Below are 19759 nucleotides of genomic sequence, written 5' to 3' on the forward strand. Positions count from 1 at the left end.
AGAGTCTCGATCGCCCCCCCGGTGGCTGGTCCCAGTATAGCTCATAAACCCAGAGTCTCGATCGCCCCCCGGTGGCTGGTACCAGTATAGCTCATAAACCCAGAGTCTCGATCGCCCCCCGGTGGCTGGTCCCAGTATAGCTCGCTGGTACCAGTATAGCTCATAAACCCAGAGTCTCGATCACTCCCCGGTGGCTGGTACCAGTATAGCTCATAAACCCAGAGTCTCAATGGCCCCCCCGGTGGCTGGTCCCAGTATAGCTCATAAACCCAGAGTTTCAATGGCCCCCCGGTGGCGGGTCCCAGTATAGCTCATAAACCCAGAGTCTCGATCGCCCCCCGGTGGCTGGTACCAGTATAGCTCATAAACCCAGAGTCTCGATCGCCCCCCGGTGGCTGGTACCAGTATAGCTCATAAACCCAGAGTCTCGATCGCCCCCCGGTGGCTGGTACCAGTATAGCTCATAAACCCAGAGTCTCGATCACTCCCCGGTGGCTGGTACCAGTATAGCTCATAAACCCAGAGTCTCAATGGCCCCCCCGGTGGCTGGTCCCAGTATAGCTCATAAACCCAGAGTTTCAATGGCCCCCCGGTGGCGGGTCCCAGTATAGCTCATAAACCCAGAGTCTCGATCGCCCCCCGGTGGCGGGTCCCAGTATAGCTCATAAACCCAGAGTCTCGATCGCCCCCCGGTGGCTGGTACCAGTATAGCTCATAAACCCAGAGTCTCGATCGCCCCCCGGTGGCTGGTCCCAGTATAGCTCATAAACCCCGCCCTCTCCATGTAGTCTGATGGGACGCGAGGGAAACTAAACAATCCAATTACAATTCAAGTAAACTAATGTTTTAAAAATGTGTTATTTAAGTGACCATGGTATAAGCGGCTTAATGCCCGACGAGGTGTCCACTGTCAGGTATTAATGGACTTCGGCGGAGGCAACCGTCCGACGCGCGCCGTCGTCCACTAATACCTGACAATGGACACCTCGTCGGGCATTAACCCTTACTTAGAAAGCTACGGTTAAATCTAATATACATGAACAACTTAAAGCACTTTATTTGCCTCTTTGTTCTCATTGTTAATAACAAAGATAAATTAAAATAACAAAATTAACTAATTGTCCACCTCTAGTTTCAGGTGCTTTTGTTTACCTGGATGTTCTTAAAGTGAAGTTTTCAGGTTGATATAACTATACATTACCAAGTTGAGCAAAAGGTTTTTGATGTTAAAATGCCATTGTCAGATTTGACTATTTCTGTAATGCTAAAACTCTGCTGTTCACTCTCAGAAGGTGTAGTAGTGATGCTTTATTTTCACAGAAAGAATGAGAAACATTTTTCATTTTCAGTTTTTAATTTAAATTGATTTTACACACTTAAAGCAATATCATATCTCATATAGAATAGCACATTATTTAACAAGTTCTCTCATCACACTTTTCCCTAGATTACACTTAATGTCTTTATGAACATTTCTGAAGTCAAGTTTTGCGGTAATTAACTTTCAATTGAGGAACAGAAACCTCGGAGTAAATCTAAAAATATCTTCCGTGTTTTGAAGACGAAGGAAACTCTTATGGGTTTGGAATGACAAAGTGCATTCTTAAGTGAAACATCCCTTTTAAAAAAAAAGTAACACCAAGTAAAACAGGAAGTGAATGCCATTTCATGTTGTACTGAAAAAGGAATGTGACAATTAGAAACTTGATTTGAAATTTACACTGACGAGTTTCAGAAAACTGAATAGCTCTCACATAGTCGGAATTCTTTCGGACCAGAGTCGGAAGAGACAATCGTCCACATCTACCATCTGAATCCAACATCACATGACATGCTGTCACGTCCTGGTGAAGAGGCACGTTTGGCATCGGAATGATTAAAGGAGGAGTTCACCTCAGAATTAAAATCTCCTGATAGTTTACTCTCCCCCACGTCACCCAAGACGTTCATGTCTTTCTATAGTGGAAATGAAATTAAGGTTTTTGAGGAAAACATTCCAGGATTTTCTCCATACAGTGACTTCAATGGGGTCCAACGGGTCGAAGGTCCAACTGTGAGTTTCAGTGCAGCTTCAAAGTCTCGACACGATCCAGCTGAGGAATAAGAGTCTGATCTAGACAAACCAGCGGACAATTCATTCATTCATTCATTCATTCATTCATTCATTCATTCATTCATTCATTCATTCATTCATTCATTCATTCATTCATTCATTCATTCATTCATTCATTTTTTTAACCACAGATGCTCATCTTGCACTAGCTGTGATGCGCCACATTACGTTGAAAGGTCAAGTGTGACGTAGGCGGAAGAACAGACCTAAGGCTAAGTCAAACACCATTTACAAAAGAAATTAATAAACAAAAAGTTAAAACAATGATTTGCCGAGCGTTTATGATTAAAAAGTATATAAATGTTTATTTTTGATATAAAATGTCCGCTGGTTTGTCTAGATCAGACTCTTATTCCTCGGCTGGGATCGTGTCGAGACTTTGAAGCTGCACTGAAACTCACATCTGGACCTTCGACCCGTTGGACCCCATTGAAGTCTCTATATGGAGAAAATCCTGGAATGTTTTCCTCAAAAACCTTCATTTCTTTTCGACTGAAGAAAGAAAGACATGAGCATGACGTGAATGATCAGAAAACTTTAGTTCTGAAGTGAACTGCTCCTGTAAGTGCGCTGTTGACCCCGCAGATCCTCGAACTCTGCTACGCCCCCTGTCGTAGGTGCGGGTAGCTCTCCACGGTGCGCGCGATGGCCTCCTGCAAGCTCACCGGGGGCCGGTAGCCCAGGTCCTGCTTGGCCCGAGCGCAGCTGTAGTAGTGGTGTGTGCCGGCCAGGGCGACCCGCATCGGGGTGAAGGTGGGCTTGATCTGGACGAGCGGGCGCAGCAGGAGCGCGATCAGCCACAGCAGCAGAGATAACCCGTACACCAGCGCGTAGGGCAGGTGCAGCCGAGGAGCGCTGTAGCCCAGACCCACCAGAACCTGCGACATGAAGTCCCAGAAGCGCACCGGCTCGTCATTCGTTATGTGGTAAGCCTGTTAGTGCGAGAACAGTGAAACTGGATGAGGTACAGCTTTGGTTTAAGGCGAGACACGGCAGGCAAAAACATCGTTTGTTTTTTTCACTGGTCAATTTTGAGATTTTTGGATATTTGTCTTCAATTGCATGTCTTCTTTTAGACTTGTGGTGAAAAAAAAGTCCGAAATACACATTTAGGTATTTATTTTACTACACTTTGTCTGTTTGCGTCTGTAGATTTATCATAAATTCAACAAAAGTTGGCGTTGTAAATCCTCCCGCTGCTCCGCGATCACTGTCTGCTCCGTCATCACACACACAGCTGGAAAGCTCTCTCTCTCCTGTACAATGCCGTCGGATCCAAATATGGTCATTTCCTTTTTATCAGCAAACCAATCGTGAAAGTACAATGGGGCATTTAACTCTAAAAGCGAAATCTCATTGGCTGATGTCAATTTCTGACAGCGTGATTGGTTCAGATGCATCACGTGACGTGCTCTGACATTTCCAGAGTGTGTTTTTGACTGTTTTTCACTGGGGTCCTGTTCAGTTGAAGGCCATAAATGCTATGTTATACAAGTTTTGATGTGTTTTAGGTGGTTTGTATTGTTGATTGCTAATGATTTGATAAGATATTTTGTCTGTAAATCGTTGTTTCCACTAAAAAAAAAAGTACGAATTTTTACAATACAAATCTTTAAAGGCCGGTTTCTCAAAATGTTTTTTTTTCCTCATACTCTGAGCCAGAAACCTCCACTTCAGCAGCACTTACATAAACCAAACTTCCCAGTTGTATTCTTATCTATATTCTTAAGGTTTTTACAGAGGGGTTTGTTCATATATCGTTCAGATTCTGATTTATACAACATTTTATACCTAAAAACGGGGCGAAACTGGATTTTTTTTGGCTGTTGACAGTCTTTTCTGATTAATGGAGTGATAAAAAGAGATATCCAAAATCCCCTCAGTAAAAACCTTTGACTCTAATATGTCAACAAAATGAAACAAGAATTTTGAATCTGGCTTTATCCAATATTTAGATTTCTCTTCTGGAAATATATGTAAATTAGCGCATTTCTAATGAGATAACACCTAATTTGCATATTAAAACATAAATATTCAAAAAACTTGTAATACAAAATATATTTGTCTTAATGTCAGTAATCAACTGGGGAAGTTTCATGCTGATATCTATTAGTTAAAAAAAAAATTCACTATTCACCTCCCCTTAAATAAATGTCTTGGCCGTTTTCACACCTGCACCAAAGGTCCGAACCAAAGTTCGTGTTTTGATACATTTTATACATTCGGTAAGTTTTGGTTTGGTTTCACATTGCAATTGTGCGAGCGCACTAAAGCACACTTGCGTCCTGTCGCGTCTGACGTCAGTGTGTTGTCAGTTCACCGGGTAACTTTGACAGGAATGAATGAACAGACGCATATCGTTGCCACTATACTGTTATTATTACGACATTACTCCCTGCAGCTCCAGCTATACTCGAGGCTAGTTCACATTCGCCAAATGAACATCCTCGTTGTGCGAACATTTTATGGTCGCCGGCCGGAAAGGAGGAGAAGACTGCGAGCAATCCTGCGGGAATCACCAGAACTTCCTGTAAATGGTCTGAAAGTCCAAACCAAACAGAAAATGCGTTCACACCAGAAACGAACCAAACCTTTGTTCAGTTTGATCCGGACCGAGACTACCTCTTTTCGTCAGACCAAAGTTCATCTGTTTTCAGACCTTTAATTTGAACCACAAGTTTTCACACCTGTAATTTTGATTCGGATCAAACTGAAAAGTCAGAAAATCCGGACCAAATAAGGTAGGGCCCTTAAAGTCCCCCTGTGGTGAAAGTCCAGCTTTTAATGTTGTTTATATGTCTGTGTGGTGGACTTTAAACTTTAAACCAAGTTAACGGTGATGATTGTCCATTCGTTGCTCCCACAGGTTTGCTTTAACTGTTTACCAGTAGTGGAAGAATTTAATATTTGCCAAACGTTCACACAAGAGCTGTTTGCTAGTAGTGTCAGAATGTTAATGTGTTCAGCAATACCATTAGCCACAAGTTCCCCAAACAAAAATGGCTTTAATGAGGTTGTCAGATACTTTATGTGAGCAACACCTGTAATATTCAAGCACTTTCACACAGAGGAAGCTCTGCCGTGTCATGCTTCTGGCACGCTGTGGGGCAGCATTTTTCAGCAATGCTCAATTAACCATTGCTTAATGGGTTTTGCTGCTACTACTAACATGGCCTCTCTCATGAATGAACAGCTCATATTAGTTGCAATAGGTGAGAGAGCATTTATGATAATATAACATGCTACTGGTAGTTCATTAGCCAGCTAATGTGGGTTACTGCACGATTCAGATCATACACTCGTAAGCCCTATTCGGACGGGATTAGCTTTACAAGGGTAGATGGAGTGATATAATTTCACCACAGGACGTCTGTAATATTAAAGGGTTAGTTCACCCAAAAATGAAAACTCTGTCAGTAATTACTCTCCCTCATGTTGTTCCAACCCCGTAAGACCTTCGTTCATCTTCGGAACACAAATTAAGATATTTTTGATTAAATCTGAGAGCTGTCTCACTCCTCCATAGGCTTCTAAGGGACTGAAACTTGCTGGCCCAGAAAAGTTATTAAAGAGATCGTTAATATAGTCCAAGTGACTCCAGTGGCTCAATCTTAAGTATATCAAGCGACGAGAATACTTTTTGTGCGCAAAAACAAACAAAAATAACGACTTTATTCCACTATTCATTTCCTTCTCTCTGGGCCTCGAGTTGGTTCACGTAGTGTTTTAGCGCAGCGCGTCTGTGTTACGCGTCACCACGTAGGCTCACTATTGGCCGACGCTGGTCATGTGTGTGATGTGTGTGATGTACAACACAGACGCACTGCGCAAAAACACTACGTGAACCAACTAGAACTGAACGAAGGTCTTACGGGGTTGGAACAACATGAGGGTGAGTAATTACTGACAGAATTTGGGTGAACTAACCCTTTAATGGCCAATTCCCACGGGCTAAGAGATCTCAGTAAACTAGCAGAAGTGGGAGAGGAACTCGATTTACATACATCTATATATATATAAAACCGTTATGTCAGGTCGATCGATGTATTAATTAACTTCAGATTGGATTGTGTTGGTAATAGACACTAACGCTAAAAGATGTTTCGTGCCTCTAACAAGAGCTGTCGATCTTCTCTCTGATCTGATGGTGTGTGTGAAACACTTGGTTTGCCACAGACTCGTCCCAGCGTCTAGAACACAACTGATGCTTCAAGCGTCTCCATACTTGAAAAAACTGTGGAAAACTACTTTTAAACAGGAAATGACTGAATATTTACGTACATATTTACAGCGGGTCTATTCGCACGGGATCAGGATCACCTGAGGTCATTTTTCCAGATCGTTTTACTGAAGGTAAAAGTCGTCGTAATCTTTACTGACATTGTCCGTCATGATCACTGAGATGCACACTCAGACGGGACTAAAGTCACAGAGAAGCTCTGGTGATAATGACTCTACCCCTCCTCTCCATGTTACACTAGTCCCGTCCGAATAGGGCTTTAGTGGTTAAAGACAGCTAATCAAACAGCTGTCCAGAGCTCCTATTGGCCACATCTTACAAAAATAAAAATAAAATAAACACCCCATGTTTGTCTTCAAGGGACATCTAGGAAATCCTCATGTTCCCCGACTGGACAACTGCATGACAAAACTCAAGGTCTCTCAGGTTGTGCTAAAGATCTGCATATAAAGAGACTCATTGACCGTCGCTGCACTTTATGAATGACTGAAAACCCCTATGAGAGAGTGTTTTAATCACTGCATTTCCCTGGATATGATAGTCAAAGCTTTCTGCATCAGTAATGCGGGATGTTTACACAGTACACACACACACACACACACGTGTGGGACTAGATCTAAGACAGCGCGTCTAGAAGCTCTCCTTCGGTCTCTGGTCCACATACCTGAGCGCAGAGCGGAGAATCAGCCTTCAGGTGTTCAGCTGCTAAGATATGCCCATGGACCACATTCTCCACATAGGTGAAGTCCACAAGATTGGATCCGTCTCTGCAATCAGAGTCAGACAGCACTGAATTACTTCATCTTCAAAACTTGAATCTGTATCTTTTAAAACTAGATATTTGAAGTCTAAGAATTGAGAACAAAAAAAACAGCTTAAAACAGCCATAAAAACATAGAGAGAGATAGAGAGATAGAGATAGAGAGAGATAGAGAGAGACAGAGAGATAGAGAGAGAGATATATATATATAGTAAGGGACACCAGAGACTGATGTTACATCTTGTAAAAAGGCGTCAAAACGTTAATTCATTGCTTGAATTTCATAATAAAATGGACAGAATTTGAAAGCTGAGACTTGGTTTCATATCATAAGTAAAGCACAAAGCGTGTTGCGAGTGATTGGATGTGAGGAGCTACAGCACTTTGTTCATCAACTGAAGAGCAGAGACTGAAAGATCGAATCTTAGGATTTTTCTTATATTATTTTAATGTTCCTCGAGGTTCTCTTATAATGCAAAAAAGTGTAACCCTCATTCTGATCCGTTTTTAATGTGCGGCTCCTTTAAGGCTCGTCAGTAAACGGCCACTGTTATGATTAGCTAACGTCGCTGTATAGGAAACAGTATCGACACCCACTCGCTGTTGCATGCTTTGAAAACATTCTCCATATAAACCATCATTTTCAGAAGGCATTATGATCAGGGTTTCTGCACACTTTAGTCAAATTTAAGGCTCTTTAAGACCAAAAGGCTTTTCAAAATGCATCTTTGCAGTGCAGAGGTGACACAGAAGTGGCATCAGATCTGGCAATAATATATTTTCACTGCATTTACAATTGCATAAAGCTATGACATCGTTAAAATTAGAAATCAGTTCATATTTAACATTCTAATTAAAGGGTACTTAAAATGTGAAACTAAAACCGCCAGTAGGTGGCGGCAAGTCACTGTCTTAATAAGTGAGTTGAGGGAGTCATTCATTCAACCGATTTGTTCAAACGGCTGATTCATTCGGGAAAGAAGCAAGTGGTTGTTCATTGAATCATTAAATTGATTCGTTCATTCAAAACACGGATTCTATAAAAAAAAAAAAAAAAAGTATGATGAAGCTGCTGTCAGTACACGTGTCTTTGCCAACTCTCCATTACACTGTGCCTCGTTTGCAGTCAAACGCTCCGAACAAACACATATATGGATCCAGGACGCCATTAAAAATGAACCATCCGCTTGTTCCTGACGTTGGGATCCTAGTGAAGTCAGTCCAGAGACCCAAACCAGCCGTTTAACAGGACACGTCAAAGCGAACGTTCCTGTACACTCCTGTTTACTCCTCCACCTGTCCTGTTGTGGACAGACTCGAGCGAGCGGAGACCGTCAGAAATTGAACACACACATCTGTGTGTGTGTACGGGGTCAGTCATTATAATGGCTTCTGTTTGCTTTTGACCAGCGTAGGCTAATATCAGCCGTCACGTGACTGAACACCAGTGGGCGGGGCCTACGGTGCGACGATTCATAACTATTCGCTAATGTCTAGCTCTGGAGGTGGGCATATGCAAATGTATCTGCCCGTGTGACATCACAGATCCCACAATATCCCAACGAGCCGTTTTTGGAGCTTTATTAAATAAATGCTTTGATCATGAGGATGTTTTAATGGCACAAAAACCTCTCACACCGGGTCCTAACTACACGCGGCGCGCGATAAAAGGTTATTTTCCATGTTAATCGGTGTTTGTCCTAACCAGCCGCGACGGCGACACGCGACGACTATTTCAGAAACGGTTTCTATTTTTCTGCGACGTCGCTCTGGAGCAACAAACACAAGTGTGGCGATGATAATCTCAGGTGCTGTTTATGTGCTTTATTTAATGTTAAACGCGTGTAATGTGACTCTGAATATCATTTAGTGCCCCAGCTTTGTAGCTGTAAAAGCAACAACGGATAATCACCTCAGATCTTGAAATTAAACAAATGGAAACAAGAACGTTCAAACTGTGAACAAACAAGTGTATTATTTGACAATGATTGTTTTAGTAACCCAGCCTATGTATTTTTAATAATGTTTAAATGGTGTAATATTTGTCAATTTGATACTTATCCATTTTCTTGCGAGTGCCGTGAGACTCCGCCCACACACTGTTCTGATTGGCTGACTCCGCCCACACGCTGTTCTGATTGCTGACTCCACCCACACACTGTTCTGATTGGCTGACTCCGCCCACACGCTGTTCTGATTGCTGACTTCACCCACACACTGTTCTGATTGACAGACTCCGCCCACACGCTGTTCTGATTGGCTGACTCCGCCCACACGCTGTTCTGATTGCTGACTTCACCCACACACTGTTCTGATTGGCTGACTCCGCCCACACACTGTTCTGATTGGCTGTGGGTTTTGATTGATTTTGACGCATCTCGCAGTGGCGTCGCGTCAAATGTGGACAGACAAATTTGTCGCTGGAATCTGATCGCATGGTTAGGACACGGTGTTAGATGTCAAAAGATCAAGGCAAGTTTGATTTCTCATGTCATGACCCCTTTAGGTTCTTCAAAATGCCCTTCAAAAGTGTAAACTCTACCTCGAGTCACCTGGGCAGTTTTCCAACAGCATCATCAATGGATACATCAGGGTGCTTTTAAATATTAGTTATGGGTGAAAAACCCATAACTCGTCTATCTCTACCACAATACGTGGTCACAGTGAGCAATGAGCCAAAGAGAGGAATAAGAATAAGAATGTCTGTTTAGTTCCCCAAAACAAGTGATTGCTCCCGGCTGTGATCGAGGAACCCAAACTGTGCAGCGCGGGACCATCACCTCAACTACGGGCAGTATCAGAGTAATCTAACACATCTAGAGGGCACTGGATCAGTGGAGATGCTCTTTGGCCTCATTTTGTTGATTTCTTGCTCTGAAACCGATATTCTTCATCGTTATGTTCCTACTGCTGTGTTTACTAATATAACATATTAGAAGTAATATAACATATTAGTTTACTATTATAACATATATTGAAATCAGAGTCTGATTTCATGTCAGACGAATGCTGACAGACAAGGTAATACTGCAGGTGTGATTCTGCCACCTAGTGGACTAACCCGCTCTGCCACGGAGACCTTAGAGGAGCCTTTTCCTTTGGCATTCGGATCAGTGTAGTTTTATTGCAGTTTTTACCCAATCATTAGGACACATTTCTCAATAGTTAGGTCACTTTTTATTCTGATATTTGAAATGTTCTTAACAAAAGCCTAACATCTTCACTCATTTATCAACAGGGTTAACCTCAAAACTTTCCAGTCCAATTCCCTCAAATTCAAGGACTCAACCCTCTGGTCCTCTTCATTTAGGGTTCACACTTGGCTCCGTCACGGTCAAAAGTGACCAAAGCCTAGAAATGTAACTTTTTTCCAGGAAAACCAATGGAATATATTTTTTGTTCAATAATATTTTTTGATTATTATTTAGAATTTTGAAGGGATTTTATGATACTATGCAATATTTATAAGCTTTTTTTCCATTAGAACTAATATATATGTTATTATTTTTTTCAATAAATGCAATATTTCACTTTAAAATAGAGAGTGGAGGCCTTAAAAACCCATTTTTTGAAGTGGGAAAAGTAAAATCAGATCAAAAGCATGCACATCCAAGGCAATATGTTGCTAAAATTGGGTGCTCGACAAGAAAATTAATAAAAAAGGAAAAAAAGTCGGCACACCATGGCTCCAAAAATGTGAAAAGTTATTAATAGACTCACACACAGGCTCTTCGTCAGACTTAGTCTCACTTAGTGTGAGCCTATTATTAAATTGTCACATTTTTGGAGCCATGGTGTGCCGACTTTTTTTCCCTTTTTTTGACGTGAGTAAAGTGCCATCTGGAGGAGTAAAACACACACAATGTCCTGTCACCAACTGTATAGCTCCCTATATAAAGGCTAGGATGGCTTGAGGGGAGTAAATCATGGGCTAACTTTCATTTTAAAGTGAACTACTCCTTTAACGTAACGCGTAAATGCACGTCACTAACGTTAAATTATTACAAAGACACCTTTCAACAATTCTTAACTTGAAATTTGAACATTTATTGTACTTTTTGAACTATTAAAATAAATAATAACAGATAATACTTCAAGTATTTTAATTTTCCCGCAGGTCTAGCACTTATAATGCGGGAAACTCCCCCGCAAACACTGATTCACTTTAGCATGTAGATTGTATGAGTAGCCTAAATTAATCCACACAGATTATAAAAATCAAATCTATAATTTTAAAACTTTCTCCAAGACGCAATTTCACGAACCGCGTGAGTGTTCAGCGGTGCCGCGTCCTCTCTCTCTGGCTCTCAAACTGGGTTGGACAAGGCAAGCATTGAAACTACACTCTCGCGTTCAGGAGTCGGACATGACGGAATTGTCACTTGCACAATCGGGCCAGCATTTCAACGTAACTAAAGTTGATCATTTTCACTTCTTTAAGTCTTATCAGTTTAAACATTCAAGCTGAGAGAGTTCACGGCTTCGGGAGGGGCGGATGTGCGCGTGTCATTCAGGACACAAGACAAAATAAGAGCGTTCTTGCAAAACAGAACATGGCAAAATAATCGTTTTTACTCGATCGCACTATTTTGGTGATCGTTGGGAGCCGAAATCGAACTTCAATTAATTGCACAGCCCTGCCATGAAGTGTTGGCGCAATAACACATTAGCGCACCGGAGGGAATAACGTGGAATGCACAAAATAAATTCACGCACTTTCAAGGACCCGTATCTGTGTGTGTGTGTGTGTGTGTGTGTGTGTGTGTGTGTGTGTGTGTGTGTGTGTGAATTTTTTTTTTCAGATTCACAAACTCTCAAGGATTTCAAGGACCTGTGGGAAGCCTGTATCAAAGTTAGCTTAAGTGTTTGAGCCCAACATCACCCTCTCTCACCCGATGATGAACTTCATCTTTCCCCTGCGGGCCGAATCCACCAGGATGGGCACTAACTGAGGGTCCCGGGGCCCGAAGATGCCGTGAGGACGAATAGCGACAGTGAGGAAACCCTTCTCTTTACTGCAGGCCTCCAACACCAGCTGAGCAGAGACAGATCACCGATCAATCATTACACACATCAACCAACGTCAGGGAACGGGTTCATTTCAGAAGAGCTAAAGAGCAAGACTATGGAAGCTGGTTTCAGCCATAGAGTAAAACACTTAAGAAACATAATTGCGACATTTCATTGACTTTATGTCTCAGAATTACGAGACATTAACTCACAATTGCGTGTTATAAAGTCCAATTCAAAGGAAAAAAATATTTTTTTTTCTTAGAATTGTGAAATATAAGCTTTATAACAAGCAATTCTAACTTTATATCTCCAAATTGAGTGTTATAAAGTTGCAATTCTAAGATAAAAGGTCAGAATTGCTAGATGTAAACTCACAATTGTGAGAGAAAAAAGTCCGAATTGTGAGATAAAGAGTCGCAATTACCTTTTATACTTTTTATTCTGTGGCGGAAACAAGCTTTCATACAATACTGAGTACAGTAATAGAGAGAAATAACGCCAGATATGATTCATACACACCTTCTCCTGCTGGATTTTGGTCGCTGTATAATAATCGATTGGCTTTTTTGCATAAGGCAAATCCTCTTTGCCATTCTTGATGTCAGTTCCTTCAAACACCACACTAGCACTGCTGGTCAATACCAGTTTCTGTCAAAACACAATTCAAAAGAATATTCCAGATTAAATGGACGTAATGCTGACAACTACTACAGACACATATGAAAACCCTTGGTGGACCGAGATGGAGCCACTGTGCATAATGTACACGACTATAACAGTATTGATGTACCAAACGAATACATGATCATACTTCAGCATGAGGCTGCTTACATCGCAGAAACATTAAAATAATGATATTTGATGTACAGAGTGAGTCGTGTACTTTACACTTGGGTTGATTTATTATTTATTTTTTATGTTTGGAAAGAAGTCGCTTCTGCTCACCAAGGCTGCTTATATGATCAAAAATACAATGTAACCTGGCTATTTCTATGTGAATATCTAGTAAAGTGTAATTTATTCCTGTGTTCAAAGCTTAATTTTCAGCATCATTACTCCAGTCTTCAGTGTCACATGATCCTTTAGAAATCATTCTAATATGATTTGATTATCAGAAACATTTATGATTATTATCCATGTTGAAAACTGCTTCATATTTCTGACCACATCGGCACAAAGCATAAACTCAATAGCAAAGAGATTAATCCTTATTTTATGGAAGAGCACAACTGTACCTACCTCTAAGATGTGGTTAGAGGATTTAACTAACACTCTTCATTTAGAAAGGATAAGGTATATGCTGAGAGACAGGCTCAACTTATTCAATAAAACATGGCAACCCCTCATATCATACCTAAAAACTAAAAATCCAGCACAACAGTCCGCATCCTAACACACGATATATGACAATTGTAAGGGTTTTTGAGTGATGGTCTCTACGAGGAAGGGTGGAGATACATGGGAAAGGGTTAGACGGGCAGATAGGGGGTTGGGATAGTGTGGGGATTGTGGTCAGCCGGGGTTTTTTTTTCTTCTTTTCTTTTTCTAATCGTTTTTGTATTGTTGTTACTTGTCCTGTTTTGCTTTGCCTTGTTTTAAATGTTGTATCACTTTAAGTTTACTGTTTAATTTTTTTTTTTGTTATGGAAAAAAACTGAACAAGTGAAGTGTATGTTAAATTATATGTTTTAATAAAAAGACGTTTGATTTAAGCATAAACTCAATTAACTTGAGAAAACTTTTAAAAAACACTTAATATCTTCAGTCATTTTGCTTCTCAAGTACATGCATCTTGTTTTGAGAATGTTTAGATATTTGTGCTGAAAAAAAGGGGAGGAAAATCATTTTTAGGGATTCTTTAATGAACAATGTTCAAAAGAAAGACTTTTTTAAAAAAAAATCTTTTATAACATTATAAATGTCTTTACTGGCATGTTTGATAGATTTAATGCGTCCTTGCTGAATAAAAGTATTAATTTCTTCCAAAGGGGGAAAAAAAAATACTGACCGTAAACATTTGAAAGGCAGTGTAAGTTACGTTTATTTACACGATACATTAATATGGGATGGCCAGAGAAACGTTTAGTTGAACTTTAGCTCATTTACTTTAGCTTTACTAGACTTTAAGTGAATATTATATATGTGTGTGATACCATCACTTACCAGTGCTCTCTGAGTTCAGTTATAGCCAGTCTTACACACGATGTGGAATTATTAGGGGTGTAACGAGACCCTCATGTCACGATTCGATACACATCACGATACTGAACACACGATACCATATTATTGCGATACTCCAAGCATATGATAAAAAGGTTTTTTTTTAAATGTTTTGATTAAAATGCTAAATTTGGTGCTACATTGTGTGTGTAAATGAATATTCTTGGACTTGCTGCTAAAACCCAAAGCACAGGACAATAGAGACACCAGAATAACAATATTCATGATTCTGAAGATGAAAATACTGAATTATTTTAGACTCTTTCACTGACTAGATGTATTTAATATAATGTTGGACACTTTTTACTGGTAACATCAGACATCTGGCATTATCAGGACACACACATATTCCCCCAGTGCATTATTATACATTATATATAGTAGTTTAATGCAGTACTGACACTAAAACTCTGAAAACTTGAATTTTTTCACACACAGTAAATTTCATTGCATTTTGTATTGCGATATATTGTGACATGATGTACTGTTACACCCCTAGGAATGATAACACACACCTGAACTCCGGCCTCGAGACAGGCCTGTATGACCGTCCGTGTCCCATCGACATTGACCCTCTGGAACAGGGACCGGTCGTCGCTGCCCGGAGCCGGAGAGGCGCAGTGAAACACGACAGACACGTCCCTCAGAGCCGACAGCAAAGCCTGAACAAGACATGAGGAGAACAGCTGAGAGCGAGGAGACCACAGGGTATCAGCGGCAGACTGGGGGCTCTCACACCGGGAGTTCACTGAGAACTAGTGGTTCCCATAGGAATGTTTTCCTGGTTGCGTTCGCACCGCCAGTAGGAGCTCTGGAGTGACGTAAGACACGCTTGTTGTTCTGCCAGAGTCTGAGCTCACATTCTCCGTGTTCATCAGTTCACGATCTGTCTAACAGTCTAATACGTTATTAGCTAAACTGTTATACACAAGTAGACAGTGATGAAGAGTTATTAGCGTATGCCGTGTGCTTGATGTCCAGTGTTGCTGAGCAGAAACACATGATCATGTTTCTCTTGCTCTCCTCAAAGTAGCGTTGGGTTTTCTCCTCAGTGTAAAGGTTAAGAGGCTCATCTAGCACTGTTTTACATGTAGTAGAGTTAGTTTCTGGAGTAAATATAGAGACTATAGTCTGTGTGTGTACACAGCCTTTTAATAATGGCGGGTGCTGGTGTTTCAGTGCGTTCGGCCAATCAGCGAACACTGACATCATCACTGTAGTTCCTATAGCGCAGGTTTAGAACGACTCTGAAGGAGTAAATTAGTTCCTCCAAAAGAGTTCCTAGAACTAACATCGTTCCTAGATCCTGCGGTGCGAAAGCCCCTTCTCTGTGTGTGTGTGTGTGTGTGTGTGTGTGTGTGAGTGTTACTGTACACTGACACGGAACGTTCCTCACCTGTTTGTCACACAGGTCTCCTAGGTGAAACGTGACTCCTGGAAGCTCGTAGGCCTGTCTGATGTCGAACACACTCACGGTGTATCCGCGGTCCACCAGCCGCTCCACGAGGTGCCGGCCCAGAAACCCCGAGCCCCCGATGACGGCACAGCGCTTGCTGCTCTGCGGAGGAAAACATCACGCTCTCACAAACAGCTGGAACCAGTGCCATTCGGGGAGAGGAAATACCCATAAACCACAATGTTGAACAATTAACACCGTAAATGAAGTATTGCTTGGTGATTGGTTGAGCTAAACTGGTATTATCTAATTGTGTAGTTAAATTTAACAGCTGACAGATATTCAACATAATTCATGTGTGAGACAGTCTAACAGAAGGACGGACAAAACCAGTCAAATATCAACTGAGTTCATAACTCTGAGTTCTGCTCATATTTTATCACACTTTTCTAAACTATAGCGAATAAACCGATAATGTGAGAAATGTTGAAGTGTCTGAATAATGAAGGTTTGACTGTATGTTACAAAAGAGAGCAATGAGGAGTGTTTTACACACTGCACAGATAATGTATAAAGTATATAATAAAATTACTTCCAAATTGTATTCAGAGGCTGTTCGTACTAAGAGAAAGTCCGTATAAACTAAGAGGAATGGATGCGTTTATAAACGTAAAGATAAACAGATGTCAATGGGGTTTAACTGTGGAATATTTGTGATTAGAAATGAATTGTGCATTTCACTCTGTAAATTCAACACGTAAATAATTATATAATTCAAAATGAATGATTTGTGTACGTAATATTTAAACTAGTGGTGCACGATATATCGGCCGCCGATATAATATCGGCCGATATGGTCATTTTTTTACACATCGGTATCGTTCCGATGTCAAAATATGGCCGATGTGAACAGGCCGATATTTAACGTGTGAAGCTGAAGAGGTTGATGTGAGAGAAATACACATTTCATACAGATGACATAAGCAGAGAACAGTCTGTTTTCTTTCATTTTGAATTGTTCTGTTTAAAAATAGAAGTTTCAAGCTTTCTATATATGTCTCAGGTCTGTGAGGCAGGTAGGTTTCGGTTCATTTATGAGACACGCTCCAGGTTCACGCGCCGTCGCCTCTGTCCTGATTAAATATTTTCTAGTATATTTACTTTTTATTTATTAAATCCAATTCAATTCGTTGATGAAACATTGATCAAAATTAAGATACAATTAGGTTTCGGTTCATTTATGAGACGCGCTCCAGGTTCACGCGCCGTCGCCTCTGTCCTGATTAAATATTTTCTAGTAGGCTATATATACTTTTTATTTATTAAATCCAATGCAATTCGTTGATGAAACATTAATCAAAATTAAGATACAATTAATACAAAACGAAATTAAATTTAAAGACAGGCTTTGTGCTTTCTGCTTGAGGTCTCTGTGAAAGTTTTAAAGCAGTTTTTAAGTGCCGAGAGCGCTCACGTCCGTAACATTGTTAATGCAGTCCAGTGCGACTTATGTTTTTTTCCTCCTCATGACACATTTTTGACTGATCGTTTTTTGACTCGTAGATATTTGAATATATTGCTTGATATTTGATACCCATTCGAATTAGATTTTTCTCAAAAGTGACAGCGCGTGTGATTTGTGGATTCTGATAAGCGCGAGTGGAGAAACAGGCGTTTATTTATTCATTCTCAGTGTTGAGAAACGTAGCCTTCATGTGTTATTGTGTTAATAATAACTAAAGTAGCCTACCTAATTATGTTACATATTTAGTTTGTATGAAAACTATCGCGTTCGTTACTTATGGATTAAAAAAGTAGGCTACCGGTGCTGCGCGAGCTCTCTCTCACAAACACGGACGCGCGCACATAGAGAGAGAAGATAATTGTAAAATGAAAATGGGCTAAGTTTAAATTTTGTTCTTGCTTGTTTGTTTTTTTCTGTCAAAATGTCAGAAAGCATTTTGTATTATCCATCCGTGTTTTTAAAATTCGTTAAATGACGGACGTTTTACTGTTAACACAGCCCATATGTCGGATTCGTCTTATAGCCTACTTGTTATTATTTTTAGAATAAGTGATTCGTTATGCTATTATTGGACTCCTGTCTATTCATTGTCAACTGTTTTCTATAAATATGTTTGTATTGGCTAACATTTATTCAGCTGCGTGTCCTGTTTAAAATGTGCAGTGTTCAAACGCAAAGACAGCACGTCACAAGAAGCCCTTTTCCCTGTGGTATTTTTTAGAATAATATTTGGATATTGGAATAATAAATGAAGTAGCCTATCTTAATTGTACACATGTTCCTGTTTTTTTTGTTTTTTTTTACTGTTTTCTAAGGGTTTCTTAATTTTAGACAAGTTGACCAGCACACATTATATGCAATGCAATGTGTGTATGTGTGACATATTTTGCACACAGGTAAAGGTGCCCAATATCAGTCATTTCTAAAGTAAAAAAAATGTGTTTTGGAAAATAGCTCTTTATTTGATAATCATTCAAATTTGTTTTCTATACAGAGATATCGACATCGGTAAATATCGGTATCGGCCATAACAGCAATATTAATATCGGTTATCGGTATCGGCCACAATTTTCACATCGGTGCATCCCTAATTTAAACTATTGTAATAATATCTGAAATGTGCACCTTTGTAATCATGAATGTACATTTTGGAAATTGTTTTATGTAACTTTGTTTATTTTGTATGAATCAAATCCAGAGAGAAAAGTGACGCTCTTTATGTATAAAGGGTAGGCATTATAAGCAACACCTTTTTCGGTTATTATGCATGCACACGCGCACACACACACACTATTTTTAGTTTTGAGTATTTTGAGTATTACAGGCTTTCTTTTTTCACTGATTTGAGAACTTTATCCTCAGATCAACGAGGCCTATGATCAGTCAGATTAAAACATAAACACAAAACCTGTCCTAACTTAAAGAAAACAAGTTGACAAAAAGATTGAATCCAATGTTTGGTGATAAGGAGGCGTAAAGAGAGATTTATAAGCAACTTTTTTCAGGCTGGTCATTTTTAACCAGGAACATCACAAGTGTTATAGGGTTTATATACACTTATTATTCAACAATATTGCTGATTGTACAATATGAGCTTCTGTACAGAGGAAATGAACTCTGTTTGGATCACTGAATCAGTGTGAAGCTGCTTTGAAACAGTCTGTCTTGTATAAAGCGCTATATAAGCAAAGGTGACTTGACTCAGGTGATAGTGAGGAGTTTCAGGTGTTCACACACTCACCGGTCTGACACGAGTCGCCATGTGTGTGTGTCTCAGCTCCCGACAGCAGTCTACACAACAATCACACACACACACTGCTAATTACTCTTACACGTTAATCACACACACGTTATAACCGTTCACTGCACACTTTATACTATCTTAGGTTTTACTCCGAATGAACAGTTCGCTACAACCAAACTTACTTTTACAAACTAGTAGTTATGCTCGAAGCCCAGTACACAAGATATAGTTTATTCTAGTTCTGTAAAGTTTCAGTAAGCAATAGCAGCACTCACCTGTTCAACTCACACTCGAGTTTCAGCTGTGATGAACGATAATGAGGGAAACACGAGAGCCGTATGAGCAGAGAGCGGAGGAACATCTGATTGGTCGAGCCAACTATCAGGAATCAGCCTGACACGTGAGCTTAACCAATGAGAGAAGCGCTACGTCAAAGAGCGCCACTGCGCGGCCCAATCAGTAAAAAGAAAGTTTTTACCTCCTCATGACATCACCAATCAAGTTCCTAACAATGCCTTATATTTATTTATTTATTTTTATTTATTTTATCTTTTTCATTGTCAAATCTGCATTTTGATGCCTTGCCTGTTTTTTTTTTTTGCTGTTGTCTCCACGAGAGTTTGTAATAAACATTAATAAAAAATAAAAACAATCAAGTTCCTACATGTTCTTTGTATTGTTTATATATTATGGGAACATTTTAATTTAATATAGCACGTTTGTGTATTTGTTTACAATATACTTTATG

General features: G+C 40.1%; 1 protein-coding gene across 1 annotated transcript; it reads right to left on the reverse strand.

Annotated features, from left to right (window-relative positions):
- Positions 1-1352: 1352 nt before the first annotated feature.
- nsdhl (NAD(P) dependent 3-beta-hydroxysteroid dehydrogenase NSDHL) lies at positions 1353-19750 on the reverse strand. The gene is made up of 8 exons (XM_084430040.1): positions 19287-19750; positions 19009-19058; positions 15743-15904; positions 14862-15008; positions 12646-12774; positions 12006-12148; positions 7018-7120; positions 1353-3045 (listed from the first exon to the last, which is right to left on the reverse strand). The coding sequence occupies exons 2-8, from the start codon at positions 19027-19029 to the stop codon at positions 2713-2715; spliced, it is 1038 nt and encodes a 345-aa protein (XP_084286166.1). The 5' UTR covers positions 19030-19058; positions 19287-19750; the 3' UTR covers positions 1353-2712.
- Between the last annotated feature and the right edge of the window lie 9 nt (positions 19751-19759).

Source organism: Rutilus rutilus (genome assembly GCF_951802725.1).
Source record: "Rutilus rutilus genome assembly, chromosome: 14".
NCBI classification, from domain to species: Eukaryota; Metazoa; Chordata; class Actinopteri; order Cypriniformes; family Leuciscidae; genus Rutilus; species Rutilus rutilus.

What these genes read in the sequence shown, in the direction of transcription:
- nsdhl (XM_084430040.1), bottom strand. Translation starts at nt 19,029, where the DNA reads ATGGCGACTCGTGTCAGACCG. An exon ending in TGGCGACTCGTGTCAGACCG is followed by an intron (nt 15,905 to 19,008) that starts GTGAGTGTGTGA and finishes TTTCCTCCGCAG; the next exon opens with AGCAGCAAGCGCTGTGCCGT. An exon ending in CCAAAATCCAGCAGGAGAAG is followed by an intron (nt 12,149 to 12,645) that starts GTGTGTATGAAT and finishes GTCTCTGCTCAG; the next exon opens with CTGGTGTTGGAGGCCTGCAG.